This window comes from Hemicordylus capensis, chromosome 5 (assembly GCF_027244095.1).
Source record: "Hemicordylus capensis ecotype Gifberg chromosome 5, rHemCap1.1.pri, whole genome shotgun sequence".
NCBI classification, from domain to species: domain Eukaryota; kingdom Metazoa; phylum Chordata; class Lepidosauria; order Squamata; family Cordylidae; genus Hemicordylus; species Hemicordylus capensis.
This window is the reverse complement of record NC_069661.1, coordinates 115,924,009-115,940,796: the sequence shown is the minus strand read 5'-3', so window position 1 is coordinate 115,940,796 and position 16,788 is coordinate 115,924,009. Positions and strand designations below refer to the sequence as shown.

Here is a 16,788-nt window from a genome sequence, read left to right as displayed (position 1 = left end):
AGGGCAGCGAATTGGCCAGGCAGTAGTGGCCCCAATTGGCCAGGCAGCTTGGGTGGCCACAATGGAGAGGGGGAATACTTGTAGCAGTTCAGGCCTTCCTAGGCCACGCAGAGGCCAATTGTGCAGGCACAGCAGCCTCCAAAATGTGCACCGTACCAGAGGGGGAAGGCCCGAATGGGCCGAAGAGCTGGTCAAAAGGCCTGTATAGGCATGAAGGGAGGCCAGCGGGGGGAGGGGGAACCTCTGCAGACACACCAACTCCGCCAAAAGGGGGTAAATTAGAAAAAATATTTTTTTAAAGATGTCCATGAAGCCCCCGAACAGGGGAAGGTTCGGTTTGACCCTGAACAGTCGAACCTGTTTGCACATCCCTACTCCCTTCTGCAGAGGCATTCCTATAGATGCTGTCTGTAAAACTGTCATTTGGGCACGTTCGTCAACATTTGTGAGTCATTATGCCTTCAATGTTAGATCCAGGTCTCATTCTAGCTTTCAATCTTCCGTCCTCAAGTCCATTTTCACATGAAACTGTTCCCACCATTCAGACATAAGTAGCTTGCTATGATCCATAAAGTATGCTATACACAGAGACCACATAGAAGAAAGGCAGGTTTCTGACCTGTAACTGTAGTTCTTCTAATGGTCATCAGTGTATGTATACAACCCACCCTTCCTCCCCGCTGTAGCAGCTTCTTAATTTTTCTTGAGCTGTGGTGGTCACTGAAGTGAGAAGGATGGAGCATGCTCTTTAGAAGGCAGTTGGGGGTTGGGTCCCACCAAAATTCTGATGTAAAGCTATAGTAAGTTCTGGAGGACGTTTCTGCACAGGTGTAAAATCCCTAGAGTGTGCTATACATCGATGACCACTAGAAGAACTACAGATAGTATACAGGTAAGAAACCTGCCTTTTTGTTCATCATCGGTCACAGGTTGGCCTTGAAGACAAAACTGAGTCAACCTATCTCCTCTGAGATCCCTAGCTTGGCTCAAAAGCATCCACCTTCCCAAAATGTGCAATGGTAAGCAGTTTGTTATTGACTTTTCTCTTTGTGCTTGATGCAGGGTGTAGATCCCCTGTTGACTTTGAAGATGAAACATGCTCTGTGTAATCACTTACTAGACTGATTCGGAAACAAGTACTGGGTGGACACTGCTGCACAGACTGAATAAGTAAAACCAAAAAATGTTGAACTCCCTTTTTCTTGTTGTTGAAGCCTTTCACCTCTCTTCCTTTCTGGATAGCAACATATGCAGCTCTCACCTAGAACAGGCAGAGCAGATGGTGCTGAATGCCAGACTTGTAAGAGGCATACAAAGCACAATTACACTGCAATGGCATACACCATATGGTTCACTTGCTATAATTTGGGAAACAAAGAAAACGTGTTACCTTCATTGCCAAATAATACAAGCTGGGCCTAGCTTACAAGGAAGCTGGAAAACACAAACCAAGCACAGCTCTCTATTAGCTCTCTCTATCTCTATCATATTTATATTAATAAATATAATTAATAAATAGCACCACCACCGACAGTTTAACCACATCTTCTGGAGAGGAGGAGAAAAAACTCTTAGATTATCATGTTGTGAGCCAAGCCTGATTCACACTCTGTGTATGCTCTGGAGCTAGCATGCTCTGGAGCTTCCTCACCCCGCGGCAGAAGCTGCGAACAGTCTGTCAGGGGGAGCGTCTGCCTTTTTCCTACACAGCTGGGCAGCAAGCTCTTAGGACGAGCCAAGGTTTGCTGAAGCCATGACCAAAAAGCTTGGTTCTTATAGTCATTGTATCCTGAGATCTAGGTATAAAGTCCTTGCACCATAGCAATGTCCGTCATGCATCTAAAAAGTGTCAGTTAACTTGTGTCAAAAAAAACCCGTGCTCGCTCATGACAATTGTGTGCTTGTCAGAGCTGGGTTTCAGGAGATTGAGGAGCAGCCTGTTACCAGGAAGGAATTAATTTTAAATTTTATTGTGTGTTTTTCTCTATTTTGTTTTTTATCTGTTTTTATGAATTTCAATGTTTTGTTTTGTATTATGTTTTAATCTGTACACTGCCTAGAGATTTCTATACTAGGTGGTGTAGAAATGCAATAAATAAATAATAAAATAAATAATAAATAAATTATTTTTGTGTTCTCAAGACAATCTGCATTTCTGAGCTTTGCAGATTTGTCTCTGCTGTGTGAACAAAACTTGAGCCTGAACTCTCTGCCCCAAAGAGGTGTTAGGAAGTCAAAAACATGTCAAGGGGAAAACACTAATCCTATATGTGAGAAATGCCAATCGAAATAGCTTGTTTGTGTGTAAATATACTTCATGTGCATTTCATTTCCAAGGCAATTCACAGTTGTAACACGGGACAGGCAACCTCACTTGTTTCTCAGGAATTAACCAGTTCCCTCAGAGTGCACTCGTGCCTGGCATTAAGGAATCTCCCAACAGAATGCTGATTTTGGACACAGGCCTAGGCCTGTCCTTTTGGGCCCTCAACTTCTGTCCAGTTGGGGTGACCTTGGTCATAAGAGTCACACTATCCATCCTGAATTGCTTCAATCTCTCCAAGTCATCTCCACCCTTAGAGATGTGAGCATGCTCTAGAAAATGTATAGGGGAAAGGAGGTTTCTTAACACACAGTGGTATTTATGGAAACTAGGGATGGAGTGGAGTTATAGTTATAAGATTTATTTTTTGTTCGGTGTCTTTGGTACCTTCAAAAGTGTTAGTATTTTAGATTTGTTGTTTTTGTTGTTGTTATATAATATATTTTATTATATAGTTTTAAAAGTGTGCAGTCAACTCACATCCTCAAACAACTGCTGTTGATTATTCCTTGACCTTGACAAATGTTCAAAATCCGCTGACCATGCTGGGTATTTGTGTACATTTTCCATACCTGCATGTACATATACATGTCAATATATACAGTCACCAGTGTTTATGTAATTTCGTCTGAAGCTCACATCAACTTCAACATGTGTGTATGTGTGCATATATATATTTATATATAATGGTCTTCTTCTACAGACGACTCAACAATAATGAATTCACAGTGCTGGAGGCAACAGGGATCTTTAAGAAACTTCCTCAACTGCGTAAAATGTGAGTATATCTATTATCTTTTCTTGTTTAGATCGCTTTGGTGCAGTAATTTGCTTTTAGAAAAGGTAGAAAGTATTCCAGCAGAAGACTAGTAAACTTGCCTGGTTTTGGCTTCACTACTAAGGGTAGATGAGAGCTGCTAAACCACCTGTTGATGAGTATATTTATTATCTTTTCTTGTTTAGATCGTTTTGGTGCAGTAATGGCTTGGTATCTTATATAGTCCAATTAATTTCATTGCATTTCTTGTTCCAAATAAAGTTGACTTGGCAAGTTTTTTGAATAAAATTGATATGAATTTATAAGTTAATATGAATAAAATGTTTGGTGCATTAGGAATAATGATGATAGAAAAGAGCATGAGTTCTCTTTCTTATAAATAATTTTTTAAATTTTTCTAAAGGAAAAGAAAGCACTGGCCCTAAGATCTCTGTGGAAGGACCTCTTTGAGGCAGCTAAAGGTGCCAATGACTCTAAGTTTTGGTGCTTAGTGAATGCACAGTGGTGCATCCACTCTCTCAATGCTAGCTGTGCAGTAACGATGAATGATTGGGTGACTCATTTTAGGGATCTTTATAATCTCGGGGAGTTCCCTTCAGCTTCTGGGAAGTTGGACTTTAGCTCTGTTCTGGGATTGTCACCAGTTACTGTACTGGAGGTGGAAAAATTAATAGGTGAAATGAAAACTGGTAAGGCCCCAGGATTTGATGGTATTAACCCTGAGGCTATCCAATTGGATATTGAATGGTGGGCCCCTGTGCTGGCCAGGCTCTTCACCTATATAGACTCCACTGGACAAATTCCAAAAGAGTGGAGTACCGCTGTTATAGTGCCAATTTATAAGAAAGGCGAAAGAAATCTCCCCTCGAATTATCGGCCTATTTCACTGTTAAGTGTAGTCAGCAAGCTGTATGCCAGGCACCTTTTAGCCAAACTTTCATGCCTGGATGGAGGACAAGAGTGTTTTGGGGGATGAGCAGACCGGGTTTAGAACTGGACAATCTACCATTGATCAGGTCTTTATCCTCCATCATTTGATTGGGAAATATGGAGATAAGCCTGGGTCAGCTTTGTACATGGCTTTCATTGATTTCAAATCGCTGTTCAACTCTATATCTAGAGGACTGCTTTGGGAGAAGCTAGCTCAAACGAACATCGACAAGCGGCTTCTTTTTTTAATGCAACAGCTTTATGCAGGCTCAAACATCAGAGTTAGATGTCATCCTAAAGGGGAACTCTCACAATCTATACCAACCTATAAAGGAGTGAGGCAGGGATGTATCCTTGCCCCCTCGCTTTTCAATTTATATCTCAATGATTTGGCCCCTTGTTTAACTGACCCCAGCCTACATTCGCCATCTGCAGCAGGTGTGTGTATTCCTCTACTTCTTTATGCAGATGCTGCTGCTATTTTAGCTAGGGCCGCGGTGAGCCTGAGGCGAGCATTGAAAAGATTAGCCCTCTATTGTAGAGCCAATTATCTTTTGATCAATCACTCAGAATACAAAGTCATGGTTTTTTCAAGGAGGCACAGGCTGTTAAGATGGTTGATTGAGGATCAACAGTTAGAACAGGTCTATACATATAGATATTTAGGTGTGACCCTGAAAGCAAGGGGTTCATGGAAGGCGCATACAGATCAAGTTACTCTTACTGCATGGAGAAGTTCTCTGACTATCCGGAGATTTTTCTATTCTAAAGGAGGTGAGATCATTTCGGCCTTGAAATTATTTGCGGCCAAAGTTAGGAGCCAGTTATTATATGGGGCGCAACTTGGTCCTTTTCCTTCATACAAGTCTATGGATGTGGTTCAAAATGACTTCCTTAGGGCCAGGGGCGTAGCTAGGGGAGAGCGGGGCCGTGTTCATCCCTCTCTTTGGCAGCCCCCCAGAGAGAGGGAGATAATGAAGAAAATAGGGAGGGATGGAGCTGGAGGGCCCTCAGGAGCTGGGGGCCCGTGTTCTTTGAACCCTTTCATTCAATTATAGCTATGCCCCTGCTTAGGGCTGTACTTAGAGTACCTAGATGTGTCCCCAATGCATCATTAAGGTTCGAGTTGGGTGTTCTGAAGATCGAGGTCTGGGCCTGGTTGTCTATTTTGACCTATTGGCTTAAAGTCAGATTTTCCCCTAGAGGATGGATTTCTCTTATCTTGGCTGATGTATTCCAGCCCACTTGGGACCAGGCTATCCAGGACAAAATTGTGTCCTTGGGTCTGTCTATGGACTACCTGGTCCTGTTAAGTCACAACCAGGCCAGGCAGCTCCTGAAACAAAGACTTTTGGACTTCGAAATCCAACAAGAACTTTCCCAAATCCCTGAATGTACTAAAAGGAGGCTGGGTTTGAGCAGTTCTAGTTGGGGCCCTGCTGCTTATTTGAATGCCTTGAGCTTGACATGCTATCAGAGGGCCTTTTTTAGAGCAAGACTTGATATGTTACCTTCAGCGGTGCTCTCAGGGAGGTTTCTGGGGATTCCTAGAGAGGATAGATTATGCCCATGTGGTATGGGGGAAGTCGAATCCATCCAACATGTTTTGTTGCACTGTCCATTATATAGATATTTAAGATGTTCCTTATTGACTCCTCTTCTGACACCCTTCCCAGGTTGCTCTGGAGATTTTTATGTTTCCTATCTTCTTGCGGATAGAACTTTAGATGTCACCTTTAAGATGGCTAAATTTTGTTCTATTGCATTACAGTTGCGGCAGCGAGCTTTTCCTTGATTAATTGTAAATTTTTATTGATCATTTGTTTGTGGATATTCATCTATATATTTAAATATTTCACTTCCTTATTGTATTTTTCTATGCTATGAGATGTTTTGTTATGTTATGTTATGCTGACCTTGGGTTGCAAATAAAGAACTTTGACTTTGACTTTGATATGAATTTATAAGTTAATATGAATAAAATGTTTGGTGCATTAGGAATAATGATGATAGAAAAGAGCATGAGTTCTTTTTCTTATAAATAATTCTTTAAATTTTTCAAAAAGCTTCCATGCTAGGCCATTGGCAGGGTGGGGGGCGGGATTAATATCGGTTTTTTAGATGTTCATTTTTGCCAGTATTGCACCCATATTTTCTTCTCATCTATCACCACTAGTATGTGTGGGAGATGAAAGGAGAGGAGTCATAATTTACTTGTGGAGTACAAGCTTTGCATGCTCAAGGTCCTAGATTCAATCTTTGGTGGCTGATATTTAGACTAGCACTGTGCTGGTGCAACAGTGCTGACATCTAGACCAATGCTACACCGTCATGTGAAAGGGGAGCACAGTTTTTGCCCTCACTGAAGCCCACTGTGCTTCCTGAAAAAATGTTCCTGAGGGTCATACAGTCCTCAGGGACTTGTTTTTGGGAGACCCAATGGGCTTCAGAGGGAATGGGACATTGGCTAAAATTGTCCCTCTTCTTCTTTTTAACATTTCTATCTTGCTCTTTCTCCAAGGAGCCTGGAGTCACACATATGATTACGTTTCTCCACGCAGCAACTCTGTTAAGTAGGTTAGAGTAGTCCAATGCTCTAACCACTACATTATGTGACAGCATATTGTTAGTCTGGGTGTCAGTACTGTTTCACCAACTCAGTGCTTCTCTGGATGTTAGCTGGCATCTTCACCTAAAAGCATCATGATTTTTAATTGTATTGTCAAACCATGAAATGGTACTAAGTAGCATAGGTCAGGATATCACTAGAGCTTTGACTTGTGACTGTGCTCCAGTTCTGACTCTTCCAGTTTGCTATATTAACAGAAATCAGTGTGGGAACTGAATTAGTGCTCTGACATTTCATATGACCAATCCAGCCTTCCTTCCCCTTTCTGAAATCAAGCTGATTAATTAGTAACTCTGACCACTACCTCTCATAAGTTAAGTTGATTAATTTTGTACTATTGGCAATTGTTTTTCAACCTGAACTAGGAAAGAAAATACAGAGGTCAACATCTGGAGCAGCATACTACAGGCATACCTAACATCCAGCAGTACACAGCCTTAGCCCCACACTATTGCATGCTATCCCTAACACACGGGCAATTTTGTGCTTTCATGCAAGAGTGTTAATACTTTATAGTGCTCACCTGCACCCCAAAAGTGCTCTGTTGCAGTGGAAACATTTCACTGAGGGTCAAGTGATGTGTCCCCACTCTAATAGAGCACCTCTGGAGCACAGGCAAGGTCCAGAAAGTTTTTGAGCTCTTATGCAAAAGTGCTCACGCTTCAGGGAATGCATGCAACAGCATGGGGGTCTAAGGCTACATGCTGCTAGATGTTAGGAGCACTCACGGTATGCTGCTCTGAAAGTCATTTACTGTCATTTTAGGAATAGCTGATGAAGTCTCTGTAATAAAGGTACAACTTGTGTTCAGAAATGCTTTTCATGGGATTCACAATAGTGAAGCAAGTATTTTAAAAGCGACAAAAGCTGTTGATGAAAGCTACTGTTATAAAAGATCTGACAATATAGTATTGTCACTATATTGTTGCAATGTTACTGAAGAGGTTTTCTTTCTGGGTCCTTTCTGGTGTTTCAGTTCCAAGTGACTCCCAAACACTGGTTAGAGCTATCTTGAAACTTTGTTATTAGGCCAGAATTTAGTCATTGTCATTTATGCTTATTTTCTCCAAAACATGATTTTTTTTCTTTTTAATGTACTTTGTCATGAATATACAATAGAAATCTGAGCAATAACAAAATCACAGATATTGAAGAAGGAGTATTTGAAGGAGCATCTGGTGTCAATGAGCTGTTGCTTACCAGTAACCGGTTGGAGAATGTCCGGCACAAAATGTTTAAAGGACTAGAAAGTCTCAAAACGTTGTAAGTCATATCTTTATTCTCCTCACTTCCTATTCATAAATGCCTTTTCTTTCCTGTCTGGTACATTTTATGTTTAAAATTTTTTTAGCTATGTGATGTAAGTGGATACGTGCTTTCCTTTTGCTTCCAGTATCGTGATCATGTAACCTGGCCTACTTACAGTAGAACTCTGAAGTTACTGCTTTAGAGATTTTGTTGTGAACATTTGGCAGCATGAAATGAACTGTAAACCAGATGTGGATCTAGGTTTTATGAATGGCGCTATGCATGTGTCTTTCAACCCATTCTATAGCTGCAAGGCAACGTTGTTTGTCCTTGTTTCTTTTCCCCACTGCTCCCTGACAATAGCTTTCTGGCTATTGCCAGATTTATTCTCAGTCACTGGATCAACCAGGATGGTGATTAGTAAAGCATAACTGTGAAGTCAGAAGCCAACAGTTCAGAGTTTTCCTCTGCTATGAACTCCTCAGGCAGCCTTAGCCACACCACTTTCCCTCAGCAGTAATTAACACCCAACCTCAGTATATGTGGGTAAAAATAGCAAATAAGAGGTTAATTCAGCATAACTGCAGGTTGGACTTGGCCAGAAATGACCTTGGAAGTTATTTCCGGCCACCATTTTGTGACGAGGAGCCAGTCTTGATGAAAGAACTGCATTTCCCAATTTTTCACTGAAAATTGGGACTTTGGGCTCGGCGGGGGGGATCACTGGACTCCTGAAGGTAGGTAGGGCATGGTAGGGCCCTTTATTTTGACATTTTGTGGGCTTTTTTGGTAGGGGGGGGGCAGGCAGGCACCGGGAACATGTTCCATAGACTCAATGACTCTATATTCAAGGTTTCATTATCCGCAATAATAGCAGAAAATGGGACGCCCATGAATACAGAGATTCACCTGTACTAATGTAATCTGGAATGCTACTGTGTATGATTTTATAGTTCTTCTGGATCCTTCACATGCTAAATATGCAGATAAAAGTGTTCTGAGGTTTTTTTAGTAAAAAGGAAGAAAAAGCCCCATGTCCCTAGTATATTCACTTAACATATATTTGCTACTGAAAAACCAAATTAAAATTTTCTGCATGATGGCTATGTCTATTGTTTACATTTGCTTTCATTCATATTTGGACTCCCTCCCTGGCTGACCTGTGTACAATGGAGCTGGAGCAATTTTAATTCTTCCCCTGGAGACAGTCCAAACCGAATTTTTAAGTACGATATTTTAAGTGGCTAAGCATGTTCCCAATGTAGTTCTTCTAAGGTTGAAAGCAGAACTATTAAAAATAGAGGCCAAAATTTGGATAACTATAATAAATTATTGGTTGAAACTAAAGTTCTTCCCTAATGGTTTAGTATCTTTTATACTAGAAGACTCTTTCAAATCCACCTGGTATCAACAAATAGAGATTAATTTTATTTCATATTGTTTCTCTCTGGAGGCGTTACTTTCCCTAGGCTATAATCGGGCCAGGGAAGTGTTAAAACAATGTATATTAGATATGGCGCATCAAAGAGAGTTAAGTCTACTATCTAAATCCATTAAACAGGAGAGATTAAACAGCTATTTTAAGCTGGCAGAATACCTTTTTAATTTAAAGGTTTTTAGTCATAAAAGGGAGTTCACTTTGGCGAGATGTAACACTGCCACCTGTGGTGCTATCTGGAATTTTTTGAAAATACCATATGAAGAAAGAGACTGCCTCTATGGTTTGAGATAAACAAATGAGCATATAATTTGTAAATTGTAAAATTTTATAGAAATATTTGCAACATATTTATAGCACCCCTTTTGTCATCCTTTTTAGGGCAATTGGAAATGTTTTATATGTCATATTTATTGGCAGATTAGAAATCAGAGATAATGTTTGCTTTAGCCAGCTTTTGTGCTGCACTGCAGTTCATATAAGAAGACGTAATTTACTTAACAAGCAGTAGAAGATAGAAAGGGCTCTCAGTTATGTTGCTATAATGTGTGGTGTGTATGTAGTGAATTTATTCTTGCTATACTGGTTATAGACTGAATAAAATTGGAATTGAATTGAATCTCCCCAAAGAAAGATGTAACCGCCACTGTAAAAATTGTTGCTAATCCTGCTATCAATTTTAAGAGTGAACTAAACATAATCATGAGTCAGGCAGACAATATCAGAGCTGCCTTATTAATTGCCATGCATAGGAAGAAGTTATCAGTTTTGTCCGTCCAAACAAAGAGCTTAGAGTGGAAGCTGAATGCACTGCAAGATTTACTGCTGAAAAGCTTATTACTCCTGGAAAATGCAAGATATTTTATCATGCTGATTAGTAAGCTGTTAAGAATGTAGACAGATGAGAGGTATGATATTTTATATGTGGGCTAACAAACTAATTTGTTCATGTTTTTCCTCAGAATGTTAAGGAGCAATCGCATTAGCTGCGTCAGCAATGATAGTTTCACAGGCCTGAGTTCTGTTCGATTACTGTCCTTATATGATAACCAAATAACTACAATTGCTCCTGGTGCCTTTGATACACTCCATTCTCTGTCCACACTGTAAGTTGTTAATACATTTGAAGCCAATCCTTGACATTTATGTTTCTTTCTCTCTTTGTGTAGATAGAAGTAGATATTATATATATAATTTTATTAATTAATATCAGGATGCAATTCTCTCCCCACCACACACAAAAAAAAGGTCTGGAGTATCTGCAACATTATGTGGCAGTTTTCACAGAATACTAAAAATTGTGTAACATGAAAATATGTGGGCAATCTTTGCTAAACATTAGGTGGTTCACACTTTTCCTAAGGGCTCCATATATGGTGTCTGTTATTTTCCTGGAGATGCACTGGCATGAAAAACTGTAGTATGTGAACTGAGCCTTCCACGGTTATAGTCCCAGCTTTCTGGCAATGATCTCCTTCTATCCTGGACACCTTCTACTCTTTATCTGAATCAGGAGAAGACTTGAGTCCCATACACTATAGTTCTCTTTGTTAATCTGACCCCAGGGACAGTCGGGGAAGCCCTTGGTCTTTGATCCAAAGATTCACAGAGCTCAGATTCACACGTAGAGTTCCTTTCTTCAAATACTTCCCAATTCATTTCAACATTAGAGGACCTCATGGCATACACATTGGGATGTAAATACTGAGCTGCTCTTATTGTTGGAGTGAATGGGGAAGTTGTTCCACATGTGGGGCAGTCATCCAATTATTCATGTTTCAACTCATTGATTTCGTGGAAGTAAGCCTGCTCAACTGGATGCAGTTCTACAGCTTTAGGAACTAGAATGGGCCAGTCAGAAATACACAGTCCAAGTCCCATTCTTTTCCCACAAATTCCTGTCAGTTCACAAGTAGGGAAAAGCACTTACCTGCTCCTGAGCAATTATCCTTTTGTTGGGCAGCTGAATATGTGTATCAGGGTGGAAGGAGAGCATTGGTTGCTACAATTCCAATACTCACAAGTACTCTTGTATTTAGAGAAGCTCTGATATATCTAAAGCAACTCTTTTTTGCATCCTCACTGTCCATTGTTCCAAATTCAACCATTACACTGTCACAAAAGAGCTGAAGAAGGAAAGAACTGTGCAACTCTAATGATTTAATTGTGAATTAAATAATGTCACACAACCTTCTGATATATGAATTATATATTCCAATTGCCAATGGGAAGAAATTGGGGGACTGTATGTGTATGTGTGTGCAGAATTGAAGTATCATTAGAAAAAGGTGAAAAGTCAATAGGATTCTAAAGAAGAATCAGACCTCTGATTTAATTTGCAAATCATTTATTCACATATGATTTTCTCTGATACAGAGCATTGTATCTCCATTATCTTACTCAGAAAAAGTTATCAGGCTTCTGTTACTTTTAATAGTTGCGTAGAAAGGAGAATTTTGGCATGTGTAGATTCTTGTCCACCATAGCACTACAATAAGAGACGCTACATTTTCCACAGATATCTTTTTCATAAACATTACAGGTAAATTATTTCTGATACTTAATCTAGTCACTGTAGGGAAGCCCAATAAGAAGCCTGTCAATTGCAGTAAGATGGGTAAATTGGCACCTGACCTAAAGACCTATATAGCTACAACAGGGAAAACACAAGTTGTGATATTGCCCGAATGCACCATAGAGTTGCCACTATTTTTACTAGCTATGTGTATTTCAGTAGCAGCTGAATGTGCAGAAAGTTAACAGTGACTGGAAAGACATCACATATCAATCTGCTATTAAAACACTTCATAGCAAAGGTTTTTTTAAAAGGTAGTTCTTGTTCAGCAGCCATAAATCAGTCTGAGAGCTGCTTTTGCGAAACAGAGTCAGTTTGGACAGTACCATCCATCCAGCTACCCAGTCCTGTGTTGAGGAGTGTGTGCGCACATGTGTTCTTCCCTGCAAGTTCACTGTTCCATTCCTGTATATTCATGTGAGAGGGCAGGGCAAAATGTCCAAACAGAACCTATTTACATTGTTAAATCATATCTGAACAGCACAATTAAGGGTAGTATGGATGGTCTGCTCCCATGTAACTATTCATTAGGGATGTGTAAAACGTATTGACGGAAAAACATTTTGACTAGGAATGAGCTGTTTTGAGTGTTTCAAGCTTGAGACAGACACCCTTAAATAAAGGGCCTGTTTTGAGCTCAGAACAAAACAATCCTGTTTCAATTTGAAATGTTTCAAAGTTTCGAGTGCCACTTTGGAAGCCTGTTTTCTCTTGCTGTTTGGTTTTCTGTCATTGGCTTCTGAATGGCTTGCAATCTCCTTGCTTGGCTTGTTATCATACAAATCAAGTGTTGTCATGGACAACTGTGCCCCTATTGGATGGGGAGGGGGAGGGGGAGGCCAGAAAAAGGGAGTTTCAAAATGTATTCAAAGTGACTGGGAGGCAGAGAGAGCCCTTATAGTGTGTCTCTCTTGAAGAGGATACATCAGAAAAGGAGGAAGGAAGGTTTGATTTTGTGCTTTTCTTTTTTCAGCACTGAGTATAATAGTCTATGCTGTTGCTGCTGTAACTATCGGGTTTTGCGGGATCTCAGATTGACAAAGGCAGAACATGGTTACCTGCCTTCCTTGAGTTGTGGTTTGTTTTGTTTGTGAGATAGTGTTGTGGCAAGAAATGGACAGTGGCAACTGTGTGTGTGTGTGTGTGTTTGTTTGTGTGTAATATTTCTTGGTGATTGCTGTGATGAGCTCTATGTCTGGCCTTGAGACTAACTTGTAATGCACTCATTGCTCTGGACTTCTCTGCAATCTACATTGCAAAGTGTTGTACTTAGTCAAAATGTGGCTGAAGTTGCTCTAGTTGAGCTTATGGGTATGCTTGCTGCTAAGGGTGCTGCTGTGACAGCAGTTGCAATGCTAGGAAGTAAGTAACCATAATTGTGTGTGAGAGAGAAACTTGTGCCATTGAGATTACTACAATGCAGGCACTGAGGCTTGCAGTGGATTCTGAGTAAGTAGATTTTTTTGGCCATTTTTGGACTGTGTTTAAATGTGTGTTCTGTGTTGGGGGACAGATTCCCTTTTATTGTGTGCTTCTGCAGTGTTTTTCAAGGCAGGGTTGAAAAATGCATTGCAAATTGCAATGCAAATTTTGTGTGCGGTGCACAGCAGCATTCTTACCCCCAGACCTTGGGGCCCCAGTCCGGGGGGCGGGGGGATCCAAAGGACCAGCAGGATCTCCACTGCTGCTGCTGTGAGGCTGAACTGCCAATCTTGCCAGTAGTGCTAGCTGCCATGTACACAGCTGGAGGTGGGGGGTGAGTCGAGCAGGCATCCCCCCATGGCAGCAGTTGCAGCAGGAGCGGCTCGCAGTTCTCAAGGGCCTCTGGGCTGAATGGCCAGGCCCAGCAGTCATTCCCACTCCTCTCGTCACATGCACATGGCAGCTAGGATTACTGGCAAGATTGGCAGTTCGGCCTCGCAGTGGCGGCGAAAGAAGCTTGCAGCAGGGGGGTCTCGTGGGGGTGGGTGGGTTGTGGCAGGGGCCGTCTGTGTGCCCAGACTACCTAGGCACACCACTGGCAGTGCACTCTGTGAATACAGCTTGTTCTGGCCATAGGGAACAATGTGGAAACTTGAAACACCCCATTGCTCCCCATGGGTAGCTCCTAGGGACACCAAAATGGGTTGAGTGGTAGGACATGATAGGATCCTATTGTAGGGGGTTGGGGGTGTGGGGAAAGGTTAGAAATTAGTTAAAATTGTCTCCTTGTCCTTTTCTTTTGTGGGTTGAGTGGTAGATATCACCCACCATGCCCTACCACATAACCCACTCTTTTCTCCCAGGAGCTACCCATGGGGAACAATGGAGTGTTTTGATTTCCCCCATTGTTGCCTATGGCCAAAATAACTTTAAGAGTTTCAAATTTTGTTCTGTGGAAACAGCCACTTTGACTGCAGAGTTGATGAAACATTTTGGCCATCTGTGTTTTGTTTTGAGCTCAAAACAAAATGCAAAATCCATTTCATGCACTTCCCTTCTATTGTGGAATGGAATGGCATGCTAGGGAGGGGAGATGCATGTGCCTTTTCTTTTCCTCATGTGATTAGGCAACTAGTTGGATGGTATCATCTGAGCTGGTGTACAGTTAACATAATTACCTAAGCACTAAGATAAATTCATTTTTGCCTGGTTTTGATAAAAAAGGAAAAATGGATATATTTGAAATCTACTTCCCCAGAGCCTTCTGTACTTATTCAGTGGAGAAGATATAGAAGGGAGGTGGAGGAGGGAAACAACAGGAAATGTGTTATCTGTAACAGTTCAGGTTTCTGTGGTAGGAATTTCTGAGGGAAGAATGTAATTGCCAACATACTTAATCCTCTTCCCACTTAAAATGTGACAAGTTACATCTAGTGACTAATTTGTGCATATTAAAGATGGCATGTTTATAAATAATGAAATTGTCAATAGTCTTCTGCTGAAATATGAAGATGCCAAAAGCACTGAGAGTTGTGGAAGTAAATTCATTTTTATAACTGGCATGTAATCAACTTAGCTGTCAGTTTAGATGGGAAACCTATTCTCTAGAGCAAATAAAAGATGGAAATCTTGAGGAGGCAAATTAATGAAAGAGCTGTTGTAGGGTTAAAGCTAATAATATAAAGTAATCAGCCTTCATCTCTTCGTTAAATTACTGTATTATGGAGTGTAGGTAGCCTGACAGCAAGTCAGATCTGTGACATGTTTAAATTGTTTCTAAATAAGATGTAGCAGGATTTCATGGCTCAGGCTCTGAATTGCTATCCTGAACTTTGTCTGGAGCCATGAGGGTTTTTTGACGAAAGAATTTCATCAGGGTTGGCATTTTGGAAAACACAAGTGTGTGTTCAGGGGTGGGGAGTAGAGGCGTTGGTAAGGCCAGTTCCAATGAATGTGCTCTCTCACTCTCTCTCTCTCTCTCTCTCTCTCTCTCTCTCTCTCTGTGTTTCTCTCTCTCTCCCCATATATATTTACATATATGAATGCTTTTGTTTAAATTGTTTCATCAATTGAAACTGAACTATGTCTTGTTCACATGTGCTTATCAGAAACCTCTTAGCCAATCCTTTCAACTGCAACTGCCACTTAGCATGGCTGGGAGAATGGCTGCGGAAGAAGCGCATCGTAACGGGGAACCCTCGCTGCCAGAAGCCCTACTTTTTAAAAGAAATTCCTATACAAGATGTTGCCATTCAAGATTTCACTTGTGATGATGGTAAGAAATGCAGCTCTTATTGTGAGTGTAGCAAAACAGTCAGAATAGTGTTGCATGAAGAAAAATCTGGTATATTATTGCTACTGTTTATAGACTCTTCCTGTTTTGTTTTACATTAAAATGACCATTATTTCATCTATATATTTTTTCTACATTATTTTTTCTACATGGAAAAAAAATGAAATTGTGGTGTAAAAGGCTATGGGACAGCATAGCCCTTTATACCACCATTTCATTTTTTTCCTCTTTCTCTTTCATTCTGTGGCCATTTGATCCCATTTCATCTTTCTGGGATGAAATATGAAACCAGAAGTCCGCTCACCTCCAGTTTCGCTACGTCTGAACCTGAGGAACTAGATTTAAAAGAAAAAATGGATTTATGGTTTCCCTTCCCAAACTCTGTTTGTCACCTTAGGTTCTCTCTAAGTTTCATTGTCCCAGCCTCCAGTTTGCCTGTGCCAGCTGCACATTTGAATGCTGGCACCTCTGCCAAATCAGACTTGAGAGAAGAAGCTTCTCCCTTATTTTGGATGCTATTGGCTGTGTGGGCTGTCCTTCAGGAAAGAAGGAGGCCCACACAGCCAGCTCCCCTGCCTCTCTGCAGTCTGTTTGACTCCAGAGAGGATGCTCTCCAGTACGTCTGAACACAGACAGGAGAGTGGAGGGAAGGGGGTACGGAACTGTGGGTCCATTGGACCCATGGTTCCATATTCTGCCTGAACTGGCCGTGTGTGTGTGTGTGTGTGTGTGTGTGTGTGTGTGTGTGTGTGTGTGTGTTACTACTGTTTTGTTTTGTAAAGTTGGATGTAATTTACATTCAGATATTTTAAGGATTTCCAGCCTTGAAAATCTTCCCTTTTCTCTTACTGGGGGTTGAGAGGGCAGACTCAGCTCCCAGAATAGCAATTCTCTCCCACTGGAACACAAGCCCCACTTTCTAGCTTTACCAGATCAGACTTCTCATGAGTTAGAAGCAGGTATTTTCCCCCTTGAAGTTCCACTAGGTTTTCTTCTCATTTTTCTTCTTCTTTATTTTTAGTATTCTCTTTCTCTGCCCCTGTCCCTTTTCTCCCCCTATCCCTAGTTATAAAAGGGAGAGGATTGTGAACCCCTTGGAGCACACAGGGGATCCTGCCCCCTCAACTGTTCTAAAGTGCCATGTATGTGGAT

At 41.0% G+C, this 16,788-nt stretch overlaps 1 protein-coding gene across 8 annotated transcripts in view; it reads left to right on the top strand.

The window, feature by feature from the left end:
• The window catches only part of SLIT2 (slit guidance ligand 2), a 426,589-nt gene that overhangs the window by 331,023 nt on the left and 78,778 nt on the right, over nt 1-16,788 (top strand). For all 8 annotated transcript variants that reach the window (XM_053253821.1, XM_053253820.1, XM_053253817.1 and 5 more), the window contains 4 exons: nt 3,027-3,101; nt 7,780-7,923; nt 10,309-10,452; nt 15,452-15,618. In XM_053253821.1, coding sequence (XP_053109796.1) covers nt 3,027-3,101; nt 7,780-7,923; nt 10,309-10,452; nt 15,452-15,618 — 530 coding nt within the window. The remainder of the gene's footprint in view (nt 1-3,026; nt 3,102-7,779; nt 7,924-10,308; nt 10,453-15,451; nt 15,619-16,788) is intronic.